This window comes from Gymnoscopelus microlampas (genome assembly GCF_963454915.1).
Source record: "Gymnoscopelus microlampas genome assembly, chromosome: 3".
Lineage (NCBI taxonomy): Eukaryota > Metazoa > Chordata > Actinopteri > Myctophiformes > Myctophidae > Gymnoscopelus > Gymnoscopelus microlampas.
The window spans coordinates 9,386,183-9,404,981 of NC_139940.1; the positions used below are offsets into that span (position 1 = coordinate 9,386,183).

Below are 18,799 nucleotides of genomic sequence, written 5' to 3' on the forward strand. Positions count from 1 at the left end.
TAGATCGGCTATTTTTAAATAGCATATGTATAAAATAGGCCAAAAGTGGTTAATGTGTGTTTTATAATATAATAAGGTATATCTACAAAGTAACTAGTAACTAAAGTTTTCAAATAATTGCAGTGGAGTAAAAGTACAATATTTGCCTCTGAGATGTAGTGGAGTAGAAGTAAAAGTATTGAAAATGGGAAATGGTAAAAAATCTTCAAAAGTGTACTTAAGTACAGTACTTGAGTAAATGTACTTAGTTACTTTACACCACTGGTCCACTGTGTCTCTCTCCATGAATTAATTGCCGTTAGAAAATCAGAGAGCAGGCCCTGTGCCTTAGCCTTTAAGGAGCGCACAATTGTCTGCTAGCGTAGCAATCACTTTGAATCACTGCCTCCCTGCTTACTTCCCCACAAAGAATGTACTTTATTTATATATATATTTTTCTTTTAATAAAACGGAGCAATGCCTGCAAGCCAGTTCTGCAAAGAAAATTGATACTTCTCACTCCAACACACCCTCTGTAATAAAGAAGCTGATGACATGGTAAATATATCCTTCTCTATAGCCCCTTTATCCAAGGCATTTCACAATGCTTTAACATAACACCCGTTCACACAGCGACAGCAGAGGCAACCGTGCGAGGCGCCTACCTGCTGGTCGGGAGCAGTTAACAGGGTTCAGTGTCCTGCTGCTCGGACAAAACGACTAAGCCAGGAGGAGCCACGTATTTAAACCATGAACCTTCTAGTCCTCAAACGTCCACTCCACCTCCTGAGCCACACTGCCGCCCCGTTTAAGCTGTGAAATACAACTTTCACTTTTCTAATCTATGGATTAGGGTTTTTGCTCAAGGACACCTCAACCTGGAACCTGTTACGGTTTGTTCAGTTTCAGGGGTCTCCCCGTCTCTCCGGCTCAAGTAAACAGAAAATACATGTTCAGGTGGGGATACCGATTGTAATGAGTTCTCTCTCTTGTCAGGAGAGAGAACTCATACAGGACCAAGTGTCTGCCCAAAAAAGAACAGCATAACATTGCATTTGTGAATTTCTCTCACCTAATTGGATAAAATTGGTATTCCAACCTGAATATTTATTTTCTGCTTACTAAAGAACCGGAGAGATTAGGAGACCCCTGTTATCAGAATATAGAGCTTTATTCGTTTTTTTTACAAAAATAATGACACTTACACCCAGTGGGTCCAATTGTCTATACTTTTACTTCTACTCCACTACATCTCAGAGGCAAATGTTGTACTTTTACTCCACTACAATTATTTGAAAACTTTAGTTACTAGTTACTTTGCAGATATAAATTATTACATTATAAAACATACATTAACCACTTTAGACCTGTTTTATACCTAGGCTATTTGAAAATATCCGATCTACAAGCTCACAACGCGTCGCATCGCGACGCGTTGTGAGCTTGTAGATCGGCTATTTTCAAACATTTTAGTACTTTTACTTTTGGTTCTTCAAGTACATTTTCCACCACTGCTTACACCACCTTTAAGCAGCAGTTGACAGTACGTAAACTGAGCGCATGAGTAACATAGTTTGGGTAACTACTGGGGAGTAATAGTTTATACTTATAAACCTTATACTGCAGCAATGCAGCAACTCCCAGGGTCTATAGCGCTTTGTAAAGCGGGATAGACGCCCTCGTTGCTCGGGCTGATACTGACAATAAGCCACTCTGACCTACTTACTTATACTTGCAGCGGTAAGCTAAGCCTAGATGCCAAAATCAACTGTATACAGTACGCTACCATTCATTCATTCTCAATAAATCTGTTGCACGTGAGCTGTCTGACTGTCTGAAATACAGCTGCTGTGGGCAAGCTCCAAAAACACTGAGGGTAATAGAAAGTAATAATGCTCTGCTTTGCTGCTTTTTGCTTGAGAAGCTGAAATCATTCATTTCTCCAGACTGTTCACGAGCCGTCCAAAAACAAGCTCGATAACTATAATTAAAAATCATCCTAACTCAAGTGGATGGCAGGCAGAGCCCATACCGCAACTATTACGACAACATCTGTGTGTATGCTCACCTTATTGTTGTGCGTTACATTACATTACGGTCATTTAGCAGACGCTTTTATCCAAAGCGACTTACAATAAGTGCATTCAACATACTGTAGGTAGGCAAGAAAACTACTAATCACCGGACGTCTTAAGTGCATTCTCTTCTAAAACAAGCAACTAAGAGTATACCTAGTGCTAAGGTAAAAGTGCAATATATCAGCTACCTAATTTCTTAAACAGATGAGACAGAATCAAATGAGCAAGAGCTAAAAACAATACGTTTATAAAAATAAACAAGATCCAATAAAACAAGAGCTTGTATAAATAATTGACAACAAGTAGGCAAGGCTAAGATGGGCAGTGACTCTGCTGTCCTGACGTCAGTGTGGAGTTCATTCCACCACTGTGGGGCCAGAACAGAAAAAAGCGGTGACCGCGTAGTCATAGCCGGTATCGTGCTTGGTGTGGATGGCCCTTAACACTCCTGAAACTAACAGTGTCAGTCAATGTTTCTCTAAACTTGGGTAAAGTCATATATTGGCAATGATTCAATACTATAGTGAGGTTTACGAGCTAGCTGCCGAACTTTGGCTAAGGTTACTATAAAACTAGCTTTGTCTCGCCACAGAGAGGCAGCAAAAAAGTAGAACTTTTTTCAACTTTGCCACAGCTCTTTTTGCTGGCTCTACCACCCATGCCGCAGCGGCGAAGACGGCCACAGACAATGCATCGAACTTGTCATTTTCTTACCGCGCGGAAGCACAAGACCACTGCTGCCGTGAATTGAGCGTACGGTACAGTAGTCGTATGGTACAGTATAGATGCGTACGCCGCAGCATAGGCTTGGACCTACACCGCTAGAGTCTCTGTAGGCTGACACGCAAAAGACCAACCGTGACTCATGTTTTTTTTCTTTTCTTTTTTTTTCTGTTGTCGTGCAGATCAGAGATGATGGGGGGGGAAAGAAGAACAGAGGGGATAGAGGAGAGAGGGGAGAGAGAGAGAGAGATGCGGCAGGGAGGGAGGGAGTGGCAGAGATGGACGGAGGGAGGGAGGGAGGGAGAGAGAGAGAGAGAGGAAAGAGGACGGACAGAAGGGACGAAGGAAGGAAGGAAAGGATGGAAGGAAAGAAGGAAGGGAGGGAGGGAGGAAATACGGCTGGAGGGGGAGGGGGAGGGGGGACCACCAGGACATCCACCGGCTCCTCGCTGGTGCTTCCTCCACCCTTCTCCTCTTCCTCATCCTCCTTCTCCTCCTAATCTCCGTCTCCTTAGAGCAGTGGTTCTCAAAGTGATGGTCCGGGGGCCCCCCAGGGGTCCTTGAGGTTGCTCCAGGGGGTCCCCAGCTAAATGATTGATAGTTGGGAACCCAAACAGAACCCTTACAGGTCTGGAACTGTGAGAGTGTACAAATGGAACCGAAACGAAATGGAAGAAGTTTGAGAACCACAGCCTGTACAGCTCCTTCCCACCGGCGCCCCGCCCTTCTGCGCCGCCACTCTCTCCTCTCTCCCGTCAACCCCCCCTCCCCCCCGCCCTCCTCCTCCGCCTCCTCCCGCCCTCCAACCCCTCCTTTTTTCCGCCGGCCGCCATACACGTTCTCCCATCAGCCCCCACTCTCTCACCTGCGCCTCATTCTCCTTCAGCAGCCTGCGGGTGCGCGCCCCGCCGGGGTCGTCCGTCACGTTCAGCATCACCACGCTCTTCTTCTCCCAGCCGATGAAGGAGCCGTCCGTCAGGCCCTCCACCACCTGGATGAAGTCCTGGTAGCCCGTGTGGCGCGTGGTCACCACCGAGAACGCCGTCCAGTCGTACTCCTCCAGCACCTCGAAGATGACCTCCAGCTGCAGCGCCGTGGACGAGCTGAACTGCAGGAAGATGGAGCCCGTCTCCTGCGAAACGTGGAGGGGGGAGAGGGGAGGAGAGGCGAGAGAGAGAGGCGGAGCAGAGGAGAAGAACGGCAGATTTCTTGAAGGATAAGCCCTTTTTCCCCCTAGTTCTGTTTTTTTTTTTTCATTTTCCTAGTTGTTGCAGTCATGCAGATCGGGTTTGGCCGATAAAAAGGTTTCTGTCGTTTGTAGAACGAGGCTTATCAGAATCCCCCACTCTGTGACGGAATCACACCTGACAGACCTTATGAAGTGTTTCCAACGCGTCCTTTCAACACCACAGCACCGACACTTCAAGTAGCGCCCTGTGTAATCTTCACTGTCAGGCTGAAACCTTGTATATATTCCACAGAAAGAAATTTCGTCTTTTTATGTTTTTTATATTTTCATAATTGAATGCCCTATTCTTTTACCCCCTAAAATAGCTGATCTGCAAGCTGGAAGTGGTTAAGTCTGTCTGTGAGTTTAACCAATGAAAATGGTCATCTAAGAGCTCGTGCCTAAACAATAACTACATTGGATCCACCGGAACACAGATTCATTTTTGCATTTCCCGGAAAAGTTATGTTTTTTTGGACATACAAGGTCCCTGCCCGACTGCGATGATACGCGACTTCACAAAATATCCTTGACCTTAACCGTAATGGATGGTCAAGGTCAAGGATATGTCTTCTCCATGCCCCTTGTAAAACGTCTGCGCCGTCCTTCCACATGCATGAAGACAGGAACGCCACAGCCCTCATAGTAATTCATACTTCATCGCACAACGGTCTGTCTGTGTCGGAAATAGCAGACCTACACGCTTGTCGTAGGTCTGCTATTTTTGACGTGCAACACTGATGTGCTCCGGAGCATAAATTAGGCTTACACACCGGGAGTGTGACGAATAAACTTCATTCGTACAGGTGGTTGATTGTGTTCGCACTGCAAAATCAACCTTGTTTCGAAAAATGATTGTGTCGCCTCCTGTCATTCACGTTCTCAACATTAGTTTAAATTAACACGAATTAATCACACAAAATAAACACTCCCAGTGTGTACAGACCTTAAGGAGATAACTTAGTAGGAATGCACCAATGTCTCGTAGTTTTTCAATACCCATTGTTGAATTTGAGCTTAAGAATGCTCAGCTCAGATAAGATTTGCAGTTTTTGGCATAATTAAGTAGTATGGTTAACATTTCAAGACTTAGACTGGTAATAAGAGTCCTTTACAAAAGACACTGATTGTCTTCCAATATATTGGTGTATTCCTACATATTAGGGTAAAAACTGTACTTAATTATTGTAATGGTGTAACGTTAATTGTTCACCTTCAGCTAAAACAAATGGTTAACCACTTGAGCGTCCCTATTCATAGAATAGGCTAACATTTGCCCAATATAGCAGATCTACAAGCTCACAACACACAGCTTTGCAACACGTTGTGAACTTGTAGATCCGCAATTGTTTGCCAGAGAGATTTGTTGTAGAGGGAGAAAATTATGGGCCAAGGAATAAGGATAGACCCCTGGGGGACCCCAGTCAATGCACTAACTATATTAGGGTTGAAGTGGTTAGATGCAGTGTGAGAGTTGCTGTGTTGAAAGGACATGTTTCACACTCCTCATAAACTTTTTCTCTGGTATGGTCCCATATCAGATCGCTTGAGACAGATGCATGGAGCAATGCATGAGGTATATAAAGCTCTATGCACTGAAAGAAACTTGTGAAATTCTATGATTGCCGATTAATATGGCGACAACAACTACGAAAACAATGGCCCAGGTCGGAAAAGAAACAAATCAACTTATCCTGTTGTTTACACAAGCCAAGAGGCAAAATTGCTCTGCACTTGGCTTGTTTACCTATGGAGAGTGTTCCCAGGCTGGTGGAAGTCAGCGTTACCTTTTCACACTGACACAAACTTAGCCCACAAAGCCTATCACCGTGGAGAGACTGTTTGATTCCTCCTCCACGGTGCCTCCGGCTTGGCCGGGTGCTCCGGCGAACACAATTGCTTCGTGTTTCGCGAGTGAGAAGCAGACCAAGGGACGGCGATGTTAGTGCAGCAACTCCTTGGTCGGGGCGCCTGTTCAGCCGGGAGAGAACTACTGGAGGAGGGATAAGCGTGTTCCTCCGCAGAAAGGCGTCTGGCGAGTCCATGTGTATCGGAGGAGACATGCGGATGTCTACTACCTCTCTAAGACCAACAAGCGGGGAGGGGGGGTTGGCAGTGACAGAGACTGGACACATGGGGGGAAGGGGGGATTGGTAATGACTAAATTGAGGTGGAACTTAAAACAACAACAACAACGACAACGACAAGAACAACAACAGTTCGAAACATGAAAACATCCTGGATATCATCAGAACATTGGTTGTCATGTTACAACCCCATCACCTGGGCCCATTTCTTAACTACTTATATGCTTCTTTGTATGAAAATAGCGGATCTACAAGCTCACAATGTGTCATGAGCTTTTAGACCTGCTATTTCTGAATCTTTAAAACATTAAAAATTTGCTCAGAATAGGGACACCAGGGTTAATGTGGTTAACATTTAAAATTGTGATATTATAAAAAAAAGTAGAACAACAAAAATCAAACCCATCAGACCATTCCCAAAAGGAAACGCACATATTTAATCCAGCCTGACCAGAAGCAGGGATAAAACATTATCATCCCCACCGGCAATAGAGGGGGGGATATCAAAAGCAGAGGCAAGAAAAGACAGCCTAATAATGAACAGGACTCTTCTTCCCCTGTGGGATTAGATGACCGTGTCTAAAGGTTAACAGGTAGCACCCTCCTTCCTGCAGAGCAGCACAGCTCCTATACTCAGACCACATAATAGCCATGAAGATCCCACAGCGGGCCAATCACATCAATAGCGGGTAGCTGGAGGCCAAAGGCTGCCAATACAGTACCTCCTCTATCCTATCCTATCCTATCTCATCTCACCCCGTCTGCCTCTGTGGAAAAAAGACGTATTATCACTGTTGGGTGGAAACCTTGTATGTCCAAATCCGTTACTTTTCAGATAATGGGGGAGGGAGAACAGTGGCGTCAGTTCAGCAAAAGCTAAGGTATGGCAAGGTTAGGGTTGCCAACTCCCAGAGATTAAAATAAGGGACACCTATCCTGGCGCGCGGCAAAGGGCACCTGCCATACCCAATTGACGCCACTGGGGAAGAATCTGTATTCGAATTCCAATGTAGTTATTATTTAGTCACAAGCTCTCGTTAATATTTTTTATTGGTTAAATATTCATAAAACCCATAGAGGGTCTCAACGACTTTCAACCTGGTGTCCCTATTTTTGGCATGTCATTATAGGTGGAATTTTTATGAGTTTGTCATAAAAAAAGATGTAGGCTAAGATGGAGATACAAGGTTTCTGCCTGACAGCAATGCTCCAGTGCTCTTGTGTAATGAATGCTACAGCTCTCATTCTTTCCTCACTCATGATTGAGGGTTGTGATTGGGTAAGAAGGCACATTTCGTGGTACACAAAGAGAACCTCTCTCTACAGGTACAATACTGATCCTCCAACAACAGCTTCCAACAACTTTCATCCACCGTAGAAGTCCTGTTTCTGAAGGAAAGCTACACTAACACAGCACAACAATGGACCAAAACTCCCATGACTACTCTGTCTTCCTTAGAAGGTGGGGGGGGAGGTGGGGGGGGGGGGGGGGTATTTCTCGCGGACCAGTGAACAACACTCGTCCTCCGCTGGGCTTCACTGTTTCTGAAGGCCAAGTAGCGACACAACAAGCAGCCGCGCAATGCAGTCTCCTCCACTACAAAGAACTATACGACTCCCATGACCCTGCCATGGTTATTCACATCATTGGGCTCGAAACACCCGTGAAACCGCTGGGCCACAACAGCTAGTCTCCTCTCTTGAGGTGGGGGGTGAGGATTGGGGAGGGGGCGGGGGGCACATCTTCAAAAGAAGATCATCAAAAGGTTCTGCAATTTCATTCAGTGAGATTTAAAAAAAAAACAGGTGAAACAGTTATTTGCACAGTAAACAATGCATTTTTCTTGGAAGGAGCCATCTGATGCACAGATGCAAGAACAGACCACACACGCACACACACGCGCACGCACGCACGCACACACACCTGCAAATACAAATTGCATGGACGTAGCCATTGCTCACACATTCTTACGCACACAAATGTATCCTCACCCACAATGAAACGTAAGACACTAACGTTTACACACATACACACACACACACGCACACGCACACGCACACGCACACGCACACCTTTGTTGACAATGTACATTCCCAAATGAAAAGTGCTGTACGTGCACATACAAATGTAGAACCACACGCACACATGCAAATTGACGCAATGTACCAGATCAAAGCCAGTCAGAGACGTGTGATTTGGGAAAGTACAGGATCAGTTGGCAAACCCCACCCCCGAGTGGAATGAGGAGATTTTAGACGCCAGGAGCAGCTCTGTTAACCCCCGCATCCCTGTTCTGGAATTGGTCGCTTTCATTGCTGTTTCCTCAGCAGAAAACCATCCGTTCCTTTTCTTTATTTCAATGGATTAAGTAACAGCCGTCTGCCAGCCTGCAGATGGATGGATCATGGACGCTATATTGATAATTCTCATCACCAAATACCTAGTCCCAGTAGTCTGTACCGTCATATCTCACGTGAGTAGCAAGTACTGTACTCGACTATCCCGCCAAAAATTTGAATACCGCAAACAGTACAGGAAAATAGGGCATGTGAGAACGGCTCTCCCACTGTACAAATGCACAAAAGCTGTCTTTTCTATTGTGTTTTTTTAGTAACAGTATCCTGTCACTAACTAACATACAGCAAGCCACCTATGTACCTTTCAAGCAGGCGTGATTCAGCCAGTGGAGACAGTCGGGGGCGGGGTTTGCCAACCGGTCCCGTACAATCCCAAATCACGCGTCAGAGACCCCCCCCAGACCTGCTCCTCCTCACCTCCCTGTGAACGCCTCCCGTCCGTCATCCATTACATGTACCATGTCCTACCAGCGCCCCCCAGAGACCACCTCCCCAATGCAATGGTTCTCAACCCCAGGGGTCATTGAGGGCTTCCCAGGGGGGTCCCCAGCTAAATGAGTGGTAGCTAGGAACCAAATGGACCCTTAAGGCCAATAGGCTCTATGCTCAGCGGCCATATTGGCAAGAATTTGGGCCACCTCCTTACTTCCTAATTCACAGGTGTTACAAATGATACTAATCAATGTTGAGTTCCATTCTAAACTAAGTCAGGGTGCTGCTATTGTGCATGTTGGCGACACTAAATGTAACAAGCCCAATGTTTGCCAATATGGCTGCTGTGCATAGGGCCTACTTATGCTTTGAGCGACTGCATCAACCAACACGTCAAAACGTCAACAAAAAGTGTCGTGGAGGACTTGCAGCGATGCTGTCGACGCGTACCTCTGGAAAAATGAACGTTGCGTATATACTCTGATTGGTTGGGAAGCTGCACGAGACCACGCCCACGGTTTACGTTTGTAGCGGCGCTGTTGCGTCTGTGAGTTGCAGACGCCACAAATGCTCAAAACTGACCGTTGAGAGACTCTTAGTGCGACTTTGTTGGTCAACACTTGTCGCTCAAAAGCATTACGGGTCCATTTGGTTCCATTCGTATGCTCTCTGAGTTATGGGGGTTGGGGGGGGCGTCCGTGGCATAATGCATATCATAATGCATACCATAATGCATACCATAATGCATAAAGCATAATGCATACCCAACCCAATCTCCAAGAATTTAGTATACATTGCACAGAGTGGTCATTCCGTGCATAGACAACTGGAAAACCCGAAAATCCGTGCATAGCCGCCTCGCATCTCCCCCATTGTGACTACACCATTTCGGAGGCGCGCAGTTTCAAGCGAATTGTCGCCACGTAAGGGACCGCCGAGTGAGCTAAAGCGAGTGAGTTGCCGTCCCGAATGTTGCGACATTCCCTTGAACCTACTCAGCGCCGTTTGAGTTATGTACCGATAGGCAGAGAATCGTACAATTTGTTGTGGGGACTGCTCTGCTTCCGGGTTTTTTCCGGGTTGCAACTGGTTACGCTCACCGTGGGACTCGTCGTACATATGCACAGATTTTAGGGGTTTCTAGGCTACTATGCACAAAATGACGTGCACTGCAATGTATACTAAATTCTTGGAGATCAGGCTGGCATACCATTAAAAAAAAAAGAAAAGGTTTGAGAACCACCGCCCCCCCAATGCACCCTCCATTCCATCCGACCCCCCCACCCCAAACCCCAGCATTCCCCTCTCTACCTGTGGCATCCTGCCCAGCCCCGCTCCCCCTCCCACGGCCACAATGGGCAGCCCCGTCTGGGCCGAGACGAACTCCAGCATGGGGGCCAGGGGGCCCCAGGCCGTGGGCGGGGGCCTCTCCTCCTCGTAGACCAGGCCCTGGAGGGGCCGCGCCGCCAGCAGCTCGCACAGCTGGGACAGCACCGTCTTGGGACTGCTGTCGTTCACCTGAGAGGGAGAGAGAGAGAGAGAGAGAGAGAGAGAGAGAGAGAGAGAGATAGAGAGAGAGATAGAGAGAGAGGGAGAGAGAGAGAAAAAAAGGACATTGTTTCATTCAGCACGGAGAGGGGAGAGAGAGAGAGAGAATAATAAATCAATTGATTAGGTGAAATAAAGTTGCTGAAATCAAACTGAAATTGAATGGAGGGAGGGGGGGCGGAGACAGAAATACAGAAACGGAGAGAGTAATGTAGGAATGATAGAAATGGAGAGAAAGAGAGGGGGAGAGAGAGAGAGAGAGCTATGCACGGGAAGAGAGCAGGGAGGTAATTGAAACTGTACTGAAGTGATAATAGGCAATGGAACGGAACTGAAATTGAAATTGACCTGAGAGTGAGAGAAGGAGACAGCGGCAAAGAGAGAGTGAGCCTTGGACAGAGAGAGAGAGAGAGAGAGAGAGAGAGAGAGAGAGAGAGAGAGAGAGGAGAGAGAGAGAGAGAGAGAGAGAGAGACCTTTCGTGTATGTCACTTCACAAAACGAAAAGGAGGGGGAGGGAGAGCGAGAGACCGAGAGGGGGACGCATGCTCACTTACAGCCTGCTTTCATGTTTTGGTTTGGTTTGCTGGCCTTTGAGATGCATTCATGTTGCATTTCGTACTTGGCAAGCTAACAGCGATCTTACGATGCCAATAAAGATTATTGAATTGAACAGAGAGAGCGAGAGACAAAGAGAATACAGAGAAATTAAGTCAAATGGAAAGAGACAGGGAGAGAGAGCACGAGAGCGAGACAGACAGACAGACAGACACACAGACAGACAGACATAGAGATACAGAGACAGACAGACAGACAGACAGACAGACAGACAGACAGACATAGAGATACAGAGACAGACAGACAGACAGACAGACAGACAGACAGACAGACAGACAGACAGACAGACAGACAGACAGACAGACAGACAGAGATATACAGAGACAGACAGACAGATATAGAGACAGAGAGCCCTAATATGCACGTCTTAAATCCACGTCTTAGGTGATAGTGCCACCATGTTTGGTTGTAAGGACACCGGCAGTTTAACTAAGCAGTACTCAGTCAATTCTAAACAGACTGTTATAATTAGAAGTTCTCTATAATCTGTGAAGTGTCTACTTTCATTAGGGGTATGGTTCATGATTGTATTGTCTCTCCATCAAATGACATCAAGCGAAAAGAAACAATCGGCTGCCGGGCGCGCAGAGCGTGTGGATGCATATAGTCAGCAAGATCTTCACATTTAACTATAGCCACACTCATTCAAATTGTTCAAATTAAAAATTCTCTATAATCTGTGAAGGGTCTATTTTCATTAGGTGTATCAGTCATGTAGTCAGTACTTAAGTGCGCACATTACCACTTCCATAATAGCAAAATGGCATTGGTCACGCCTCCACGTTTTAAAGTAAGTAATAAGACCAGGTCTTAACTATGAAGTCCTTAATAGAGCCCAGAGAGAGAAACCCATGGCAAATAGAGGCCATGCAGGATATGTCTCTTAGTTAATTATCTGCACTGTAGCTCATAGTGAAGGTGTCATGTACCGTATTTTGCAGTGACATTGTTAGGCCAATAATACAAGCTGTTGGTCAAAGAGCAAACACACACACACACACACACACACACACACACACACACACACACACACACACACACACACACACACACACACACACACACACACACACACACACACACACACACACACACACACACACACACACACACACACACACACACAGACAACGACACACACGTGCACACACACACCGGCAGCAGTCCTGTACTTGGCTATTCACCTCAAGTAATGAGTGTGAGCATGAATAATGTATATCATCTATGATTATGAGTCCCCTTTCCTCCCAGCTGGGCAGAAGTAGGACGTCAGGGGGACAAGCTCTAATGGCTGGGAGTGGGACTAGACGTGCCATCACCATAAAGGTCTGGGGGTTCGATCCCCACTAGGGCCAATGAGCGTCCCATCAACGACCTGTCACTGTGTGTCCTAGAGCAGAGATGCTGAATTGTCAGGTTGATTCCAGTCTGCTATAAACTACTGTGATGCAAATAAACCCCTGTGGTGTCGACGTCAAGAACAATACCTGTCTTTTTTATTAACCCATTAAGACCGGGAACGCATCTGTGTCATTTTAGATTTCTTTGGCTATTGAAAAATAGCAGATAAACAAGCTCATACCGCAGCACCGAGTGCTGCGGTATGAGCTTGTAGATCTGCTATCTTTTGTATAATCGTGAAAATGTGTGCAAATCTTTGAATATATATATTTTTAAGCGAACATTGTAACTCAAATCTTTGCTTCTGGGGGTTCTACATGTCTTCTAAATCCTAACGGTTCTTTGAAAAAACGTATGTTGCTATAATATCAGTGGTTCTCTTTTTTCATATCAAAATGATATGTATTTGGCTACGGACCCCCATCTCAAAATATCTTGTTCCAGGGACCCCCCAGAAGCAAAGGTTTCAGTTAAAAATGTCGCTATGAGCTTGTAGATCTGCTATTTTTGAATAGCCAAAGAGCTCTAAAATGACACAGATGCTTTCCCAGTCTTAGTGGATTAAGGGTAGTGCAGCGCTCGTTCGGGGTGTGGCCGTCATTCTAAAAGCGTGGCCATTCGGAGCGGGGGGCCAGTTGAGGAGAAGCGCTCGTCCAATCGCCTTCACACTCGACACTGGACTCCCCCTGGGGCGCTCAGCAACACACCCGCCAAGTGTGAGGTCCATTGGATGAATGGTTCTCAGGATAATGTGAAGGACAGGCCAGACAGAGACATTCCCGTGGATTTATAGATACATTTTCCTTGGTTGAAAACGAATGGGATATTTGGATACTCTGTCCTGCAGAATAATGTAAGCGGTGATGACGCACAATGCCATCGTCTATTACAGGGGTCTTCAACAGGGGGTCCGGGACCCCTAGGGGGCCCACAGAGTTACTACAGGGGGGCCGCAAAATCTTTGTGTGATAGGATCATGTTTTTTACATGAGCCACTTGAACCCCAGCATCCCTAATCTGAGGGGAACTTAAACCAAAAATAGCCGATCTACAAGCTCATGCACAACGCGCCGCAGTGCGTTCGTGTACACTGATGATAGTGCTGTCAAAGTCTACGAAGCTGTCTAAGAAATATATGAAAATGTTTAATGTACAACACAATTTTATACAATATGTAGTGGGGGTCCCTGCTTCGTCTCTCTCTCTCTCAGCCAAGGGGGTCCTTGGCCTGAAAACGTTGAAGACCCCAGGTCTATTATATAACGTTGAAGTTGTGGCAGGCGGCGTCTGTCTGTGGTGGGCAGGCAGACAAATATGCCCGTATGGACTGGACACGCCAGACGACAGGCGACGGTTAACATCAGTGCAAAAAATGTGTGTGATGTCAGACGGGAGAGAAAGAGAGTGGGAGAGAGAGGGAGAGAGAGATGGAGAGAGAGAGGGAGGGAGAGTTTGATCAGCAAGAGAGAGACAGAGAGGGGAGACAGACAGACATTTCTTTCCTCTTTATTATTGCACTTGATGCTTTGGCAATATTGTAACTGTTATTCATGCAAATGAAGCTATTTGAATTGGACATTGAAATTAATTGACAGGGGAAGAGAGAGGGGAGAGAGGGGACAGAGAGCCTATTCTCACCCACGCAATAACCCCGGCCAATGCTCCATGCTGAAAATTGAACACGCTGATTGACGGCATCAACACAATAACCGCACGGCAATGCCGGGAAAGCTGATGGTGTGGCACCAAGTGTCATGGTTTGTGCTTCTATCTATTAGCCCATTGAGACCTGAAGCCGATTCTACATGTCTCCTAAATCTCAACAGTTTTCTGAAAAACGTATGTTTCTATATCAGTGGTGCTCAAACTTTTTCATGTCAAGGACGCCCAAAATGATATGTATTTGGCCGCGGACCCCCATCAAAATGTTTTGTTCCAGGGACCCCCCAGAAGCAAAGATTTGAGTTACAAATGTTCGCTTTAAAAATATCTATATTCAAAGATTTGCACATTTTCACGATTTTTCAAAAATAGCAGATCTACAAGCTCGAGCTTGTATATCTGCTATTTTTGAATAGCCAAAGTGTAAAATAAAGCTTTTTAGCTCAAATCTAAAAATGACACAGTTCAAGGTCTTAATGGGTTAAAGGTGTACAATGGCACTGCCCTCACGATGCAATTCGATTACGATTCACCAGGTAACGGTTCGATTACGATTAACCTTGTAATAATTCGATTCGCATCACACTTTTCTATATTACTGCACAACATGACACTAGTCAGATATACTGAACAACATATAAATATATGGCTGCTGCTCCGTGCAATCAGCAATATGAAAAAAAAATAATGTTTGAAAAAATAAAATAAAAGATTTTTGACATTTGTGAATCGATTCAGAATCGTCCACACCACTACTATCTATATATATAAATCCTGGAAACTGTATGTCTGTCTGTCTGTGTTCTGTTTCCACATTTTGCCCATATATGGAGATCCCCGAACTCTCCCAAAAGTTGGTGCATCACACAGTACACGACTGAAGTCATAGTCTTGTAACGGGTACTGCACTAGGCGAATATTATATTATTATTATAGATTTAAAAACATTTACATCCATTTTACTCGCGACCCTGCTGCTGTGAATGCTGCGTCATCTTCCACTGATGACACTCACGGGACGCACGCACAGAGACGGTGACATGTGTGAGCCATGCTAATATCAGCAAGGCTAAAACAACTCGTTACTTTTATCATTTCAAACTTCAAAACCTAACCCACTCAACAAACAACAACAGCAATGCATGCTGGTTGGACATTTCATATTATAAGAATAAATATTAGCATTAGCTTGTGAGTACATTTTTTTGCATCGGGGCCAAACTGACTCTGGACCAGGAAGTCCTTATTTGGGCAAGACACGTGCAGTATATGAGTGGAGATCGAGTACTATTTCTCCGGGCAAACGTCCGAGGAAAATGGACCCTTAATGGGTCTGTAACTCTGACAGCGTACAAATGGAACCAAATGGACCCTTAAGGGTCCATTTGGTTCCATTTGTACGCTGTCAGAAGTTAAATTAACACTGGGGGGAAATATAAAACAAAAAGAGGGATGAGAATCACTGAGATAAGAGAGAGAGAGAGAGAGAGAGTGCATTGTCCAGACAGACCTGTAGCCAGATGACGTTGGCCGAGCCCCACTGGGTGACCACGCTGTCCCCCAGGGAGCTGTGCACCCGGCCGAAGCCCGGGTACAGCACCCGGCCGCCGGGGCCGCCCACGGCCGCCTCGGGCTGCACGGTGGCCCCCGCGTGGATCACGGCGATGTTGAAGTTCATCATGGTCCCCGCGTCGCGCTCCCGCGGGCTCGGGCGCAGCAGCAGGTGGGGGGAGGAGTCGATGGGGCCCGCCCACTCCGCCGCCAGGGCCAATAGGAGAGAGAGCGTGGGTATGGCGACCATGGCAAACCGACCCGCCGTCGCCGACCGCCGCCGCTGGGGGGAGGGGGAGGGGCTGGGTGTGTGTGAAGCACACGCTTGAGAGAGGGTGCCTGAGGGCGGAGAGAAAGAGAAACACACACACACACACACATTAACAATTTATTTATGTCCACTTAAAGGAGAGCATACAAGGACACAAACATATTAACCCATTAAGACCTTTTTAGATTTGAGCTTAAAAAGCATTATTTTACACTTTGGGCTATTCAAAAATAGCAGATCTACAAGCTCATAGCGCGGCACCGAGTGCCGCGCTATGAGCTTGTAGATCTGCTATTTTTGAAAAATCGTGAAAATGTGTGCAAATCTTTGAATATACATATTTTTAAAGCGAACATTTTTTACTCAAATCTTTGCTTCTGGGGGTCCCTGGAACAACATATTTTGATGGGGGTCCGCGGTCAAATACATATAATTCTGGGGGTCCTTGACATGAAAAAGTTTGAGCACCACTGATATAGAAACATACGTTTTTTCAGAATACTGTTGAGATTTAGGAGACATGTAGAATCGGCTTCAGGTCTCAATGGGTTAAGGTTAATTTCACAAAATCATGACATGTCTTCAAGACTCTTAACCATTAATTGCTCCCCGAGCGCCGTAGAATGGCTGAGTGCTCACTGCTCCTAGTTATATGGGTGAATGCAGAGGACACATTTCACGTATGTGCAAATATACAGTGACAAAAAAACAAAACACCCCAAGGAGTGGGGACTAAATTAGAATTAGATACAACTAGACCATATATACCCGTCGGGGGATATGAGCACCCACGCTTGTTTCACGCAGATGATTTGGCAACCCGGGAGCCAGCGAACACAAAAACGCTAATAAACGGCTGACATTTGGGGAAAGCGAAAAACGGGCTTCGGTGTTCCGTGCGCATGGTATAATGGTCAATGGCTGTTGTGCAAATTCAGATCAATTGCTCCAGCCACCGAGGAGAACCGGGCGGAAGAGATTTTGGGCTCGCCGCACAGACAGAGCTTTGTCGAATTATAGGAGGATAAGTATGTCACTCAGTACGCTATGGGTGTACCAGCGTCTCCGCCATATGCGGCGGCTTATAGCAGAGACAGCACGATACTTTGCCAGCCTTTTTGCCGCCCTTTTGGAGTTGTTGAAACCCTCTGACAACCAGTCTGTGTGTACTGTATGTACTGTACTAGGCTGTCAAATATGAAAACAAATAGTCTGCACCTATAGCCCATAGCTCTGAGATGGTAAGTAGAAGTGGTTGGTATCTAATCACCGAGCAGGTCATAAAAGCTTCCTCTAGCCCTTTAAGACCTGAAGCCGATTCTACTATTCTCTCCTAAATCCCAACAGTTTTCTGAAAAACGTATGTTTCTATATCAGCGGTGCTCAAACCTTTTCACGTCAAGGACCCCCAAAATGATATGTATTTGGCCGCGGACCCCCATCAAAATATTTTGTTCCAGGGACCCCCCAGAAGCAAAGATTTGAGTTAAAAAATATTCGCTTTAAAAATATATATATTCAAAGATTTGCACACATTTTCACGATTTTTCAAAAATAGCAGATATACAAGCTCGTAGCGCGGCACTCGGTGCCGCGCTATGAGCTTGTATATCTGCTATTTTTGAATAGCCAAAGTGTCAAATAAAGCTTTTTAGCTCAAATCTAAAAATGACAGTTCCAGGTCTTAATGGACTAGGCTAGGTTCAAAGGTGCGGGCTGTCTCTAATACAGACTCTTCATCAACCACAACACACACTAACACAAAACCACACACACACACACACACACACACACACACACACACACACACACACACACACACACACACACACACACACACACACACACACACACACACACACACACACACACACACACACACACACACACACACACAGTTAAAAGTCAGAGTGGGATCCAGGGACCCCCAGGGGACCTTGAAGGGGTACCACCAGGGGGTGCCCAGCAAAACGCACTTTAAACCCTATTTTATACTTTGTCTATTCAGAACGGTGAAATAAATCACCTCTCATCCGTTAAACAAGCACTTAAGACGAGCTGAATGAAAACAGTATGAAACAGAACAACACAGCATGACGCACACTCAAAACACTGTGCAGGGATCTGAGTTTTAACCCATTAAGACCTGAGGCCGATTCTTACTAATGTCTTCTAGATCCTAACGGTTTTCTGAAAAGCGTATGTTTCTATATCAGTGGTTCTCAAACTTTTTTTTCATGCCAAGGACCCCCAAAATTATATATATTTGGCCCGCCGACTCCCATCTCAAAATATTTTGTTCCAGGGACCCCCGATTTTTCTAAAATAGCAGATCTACAACCTCATAGCGCGGCACTCGGTGCGTGCGGCACTCGGTGCCGCGCTACGAGCTTGTATATCTGCTATTTTTGAATAGCCAAAGTGTAAAATAATGCTTTTCAGCTCAAATCAAATAAATGACACAGATGCGTTCCAGGTCTTAATGCAAGCTTTGGGTCGTGTGACCTTCTTCAGGCGTACACAAGGACGAGTGAATGCAGCAGTGAGTGTGTCATCACCGATGCAAGACACCTAGCCATGTCCAACATTCAGGAGACTAGATAAGACATCAAGGGAATTGTAGTTCCAAATGTGTATTGTACTACAGAGAGGCCATACTCCTAGACCTAGTGACTACAACAGCCTTTGACACACAAGTGTCTACTCTACTGAGACAGGACACACCAATACAATGAAATTATTCACAATATGTACGTAACAAAAAAAGCATGAGTACACAAGTAATTACATTGGCTACCGTGGCTATTCAAACACAGTTCAGCTCAGAGGTGCCTTACAGCAGGGGTTCCCAAACTTTTCAGGCTG

General features: G+C 45.7%; 1 protein-coding gene across 1 annotated transcript in view; it reads right to left on the bottom strand.

The window, feature by feature from the left end:
• The window catches only part of grin2db (glutamate receptor, ionotropic, N-methyl D-aspartate 2D, b), a gene marked incomplete at both ends in the record, with an annotated part of 161,054 nt that extends 145,141 nt beyond the window's left edge, over nt 1-15,913 (bottom strand). The window contains 3 exons of the mRNA XM_084052187.1: nt 3,646-3,912; nt 10,197-10,403; nt 15,623-15,913. Of these exons, the coding sequence (XP_083908313.1) occupies nt 3,646-3,912; nt 10,197-10,403; nt 15,623-15,913 (765 nt within the window). The remainder of the gene's footprint in view (nt 1-3,645; nt 3,913-10,196; nt 10,404-15,622) is intronic.
• Between the last annotated feature and the right edge of the window lie 2,886 nt (nt 15,914-18,799).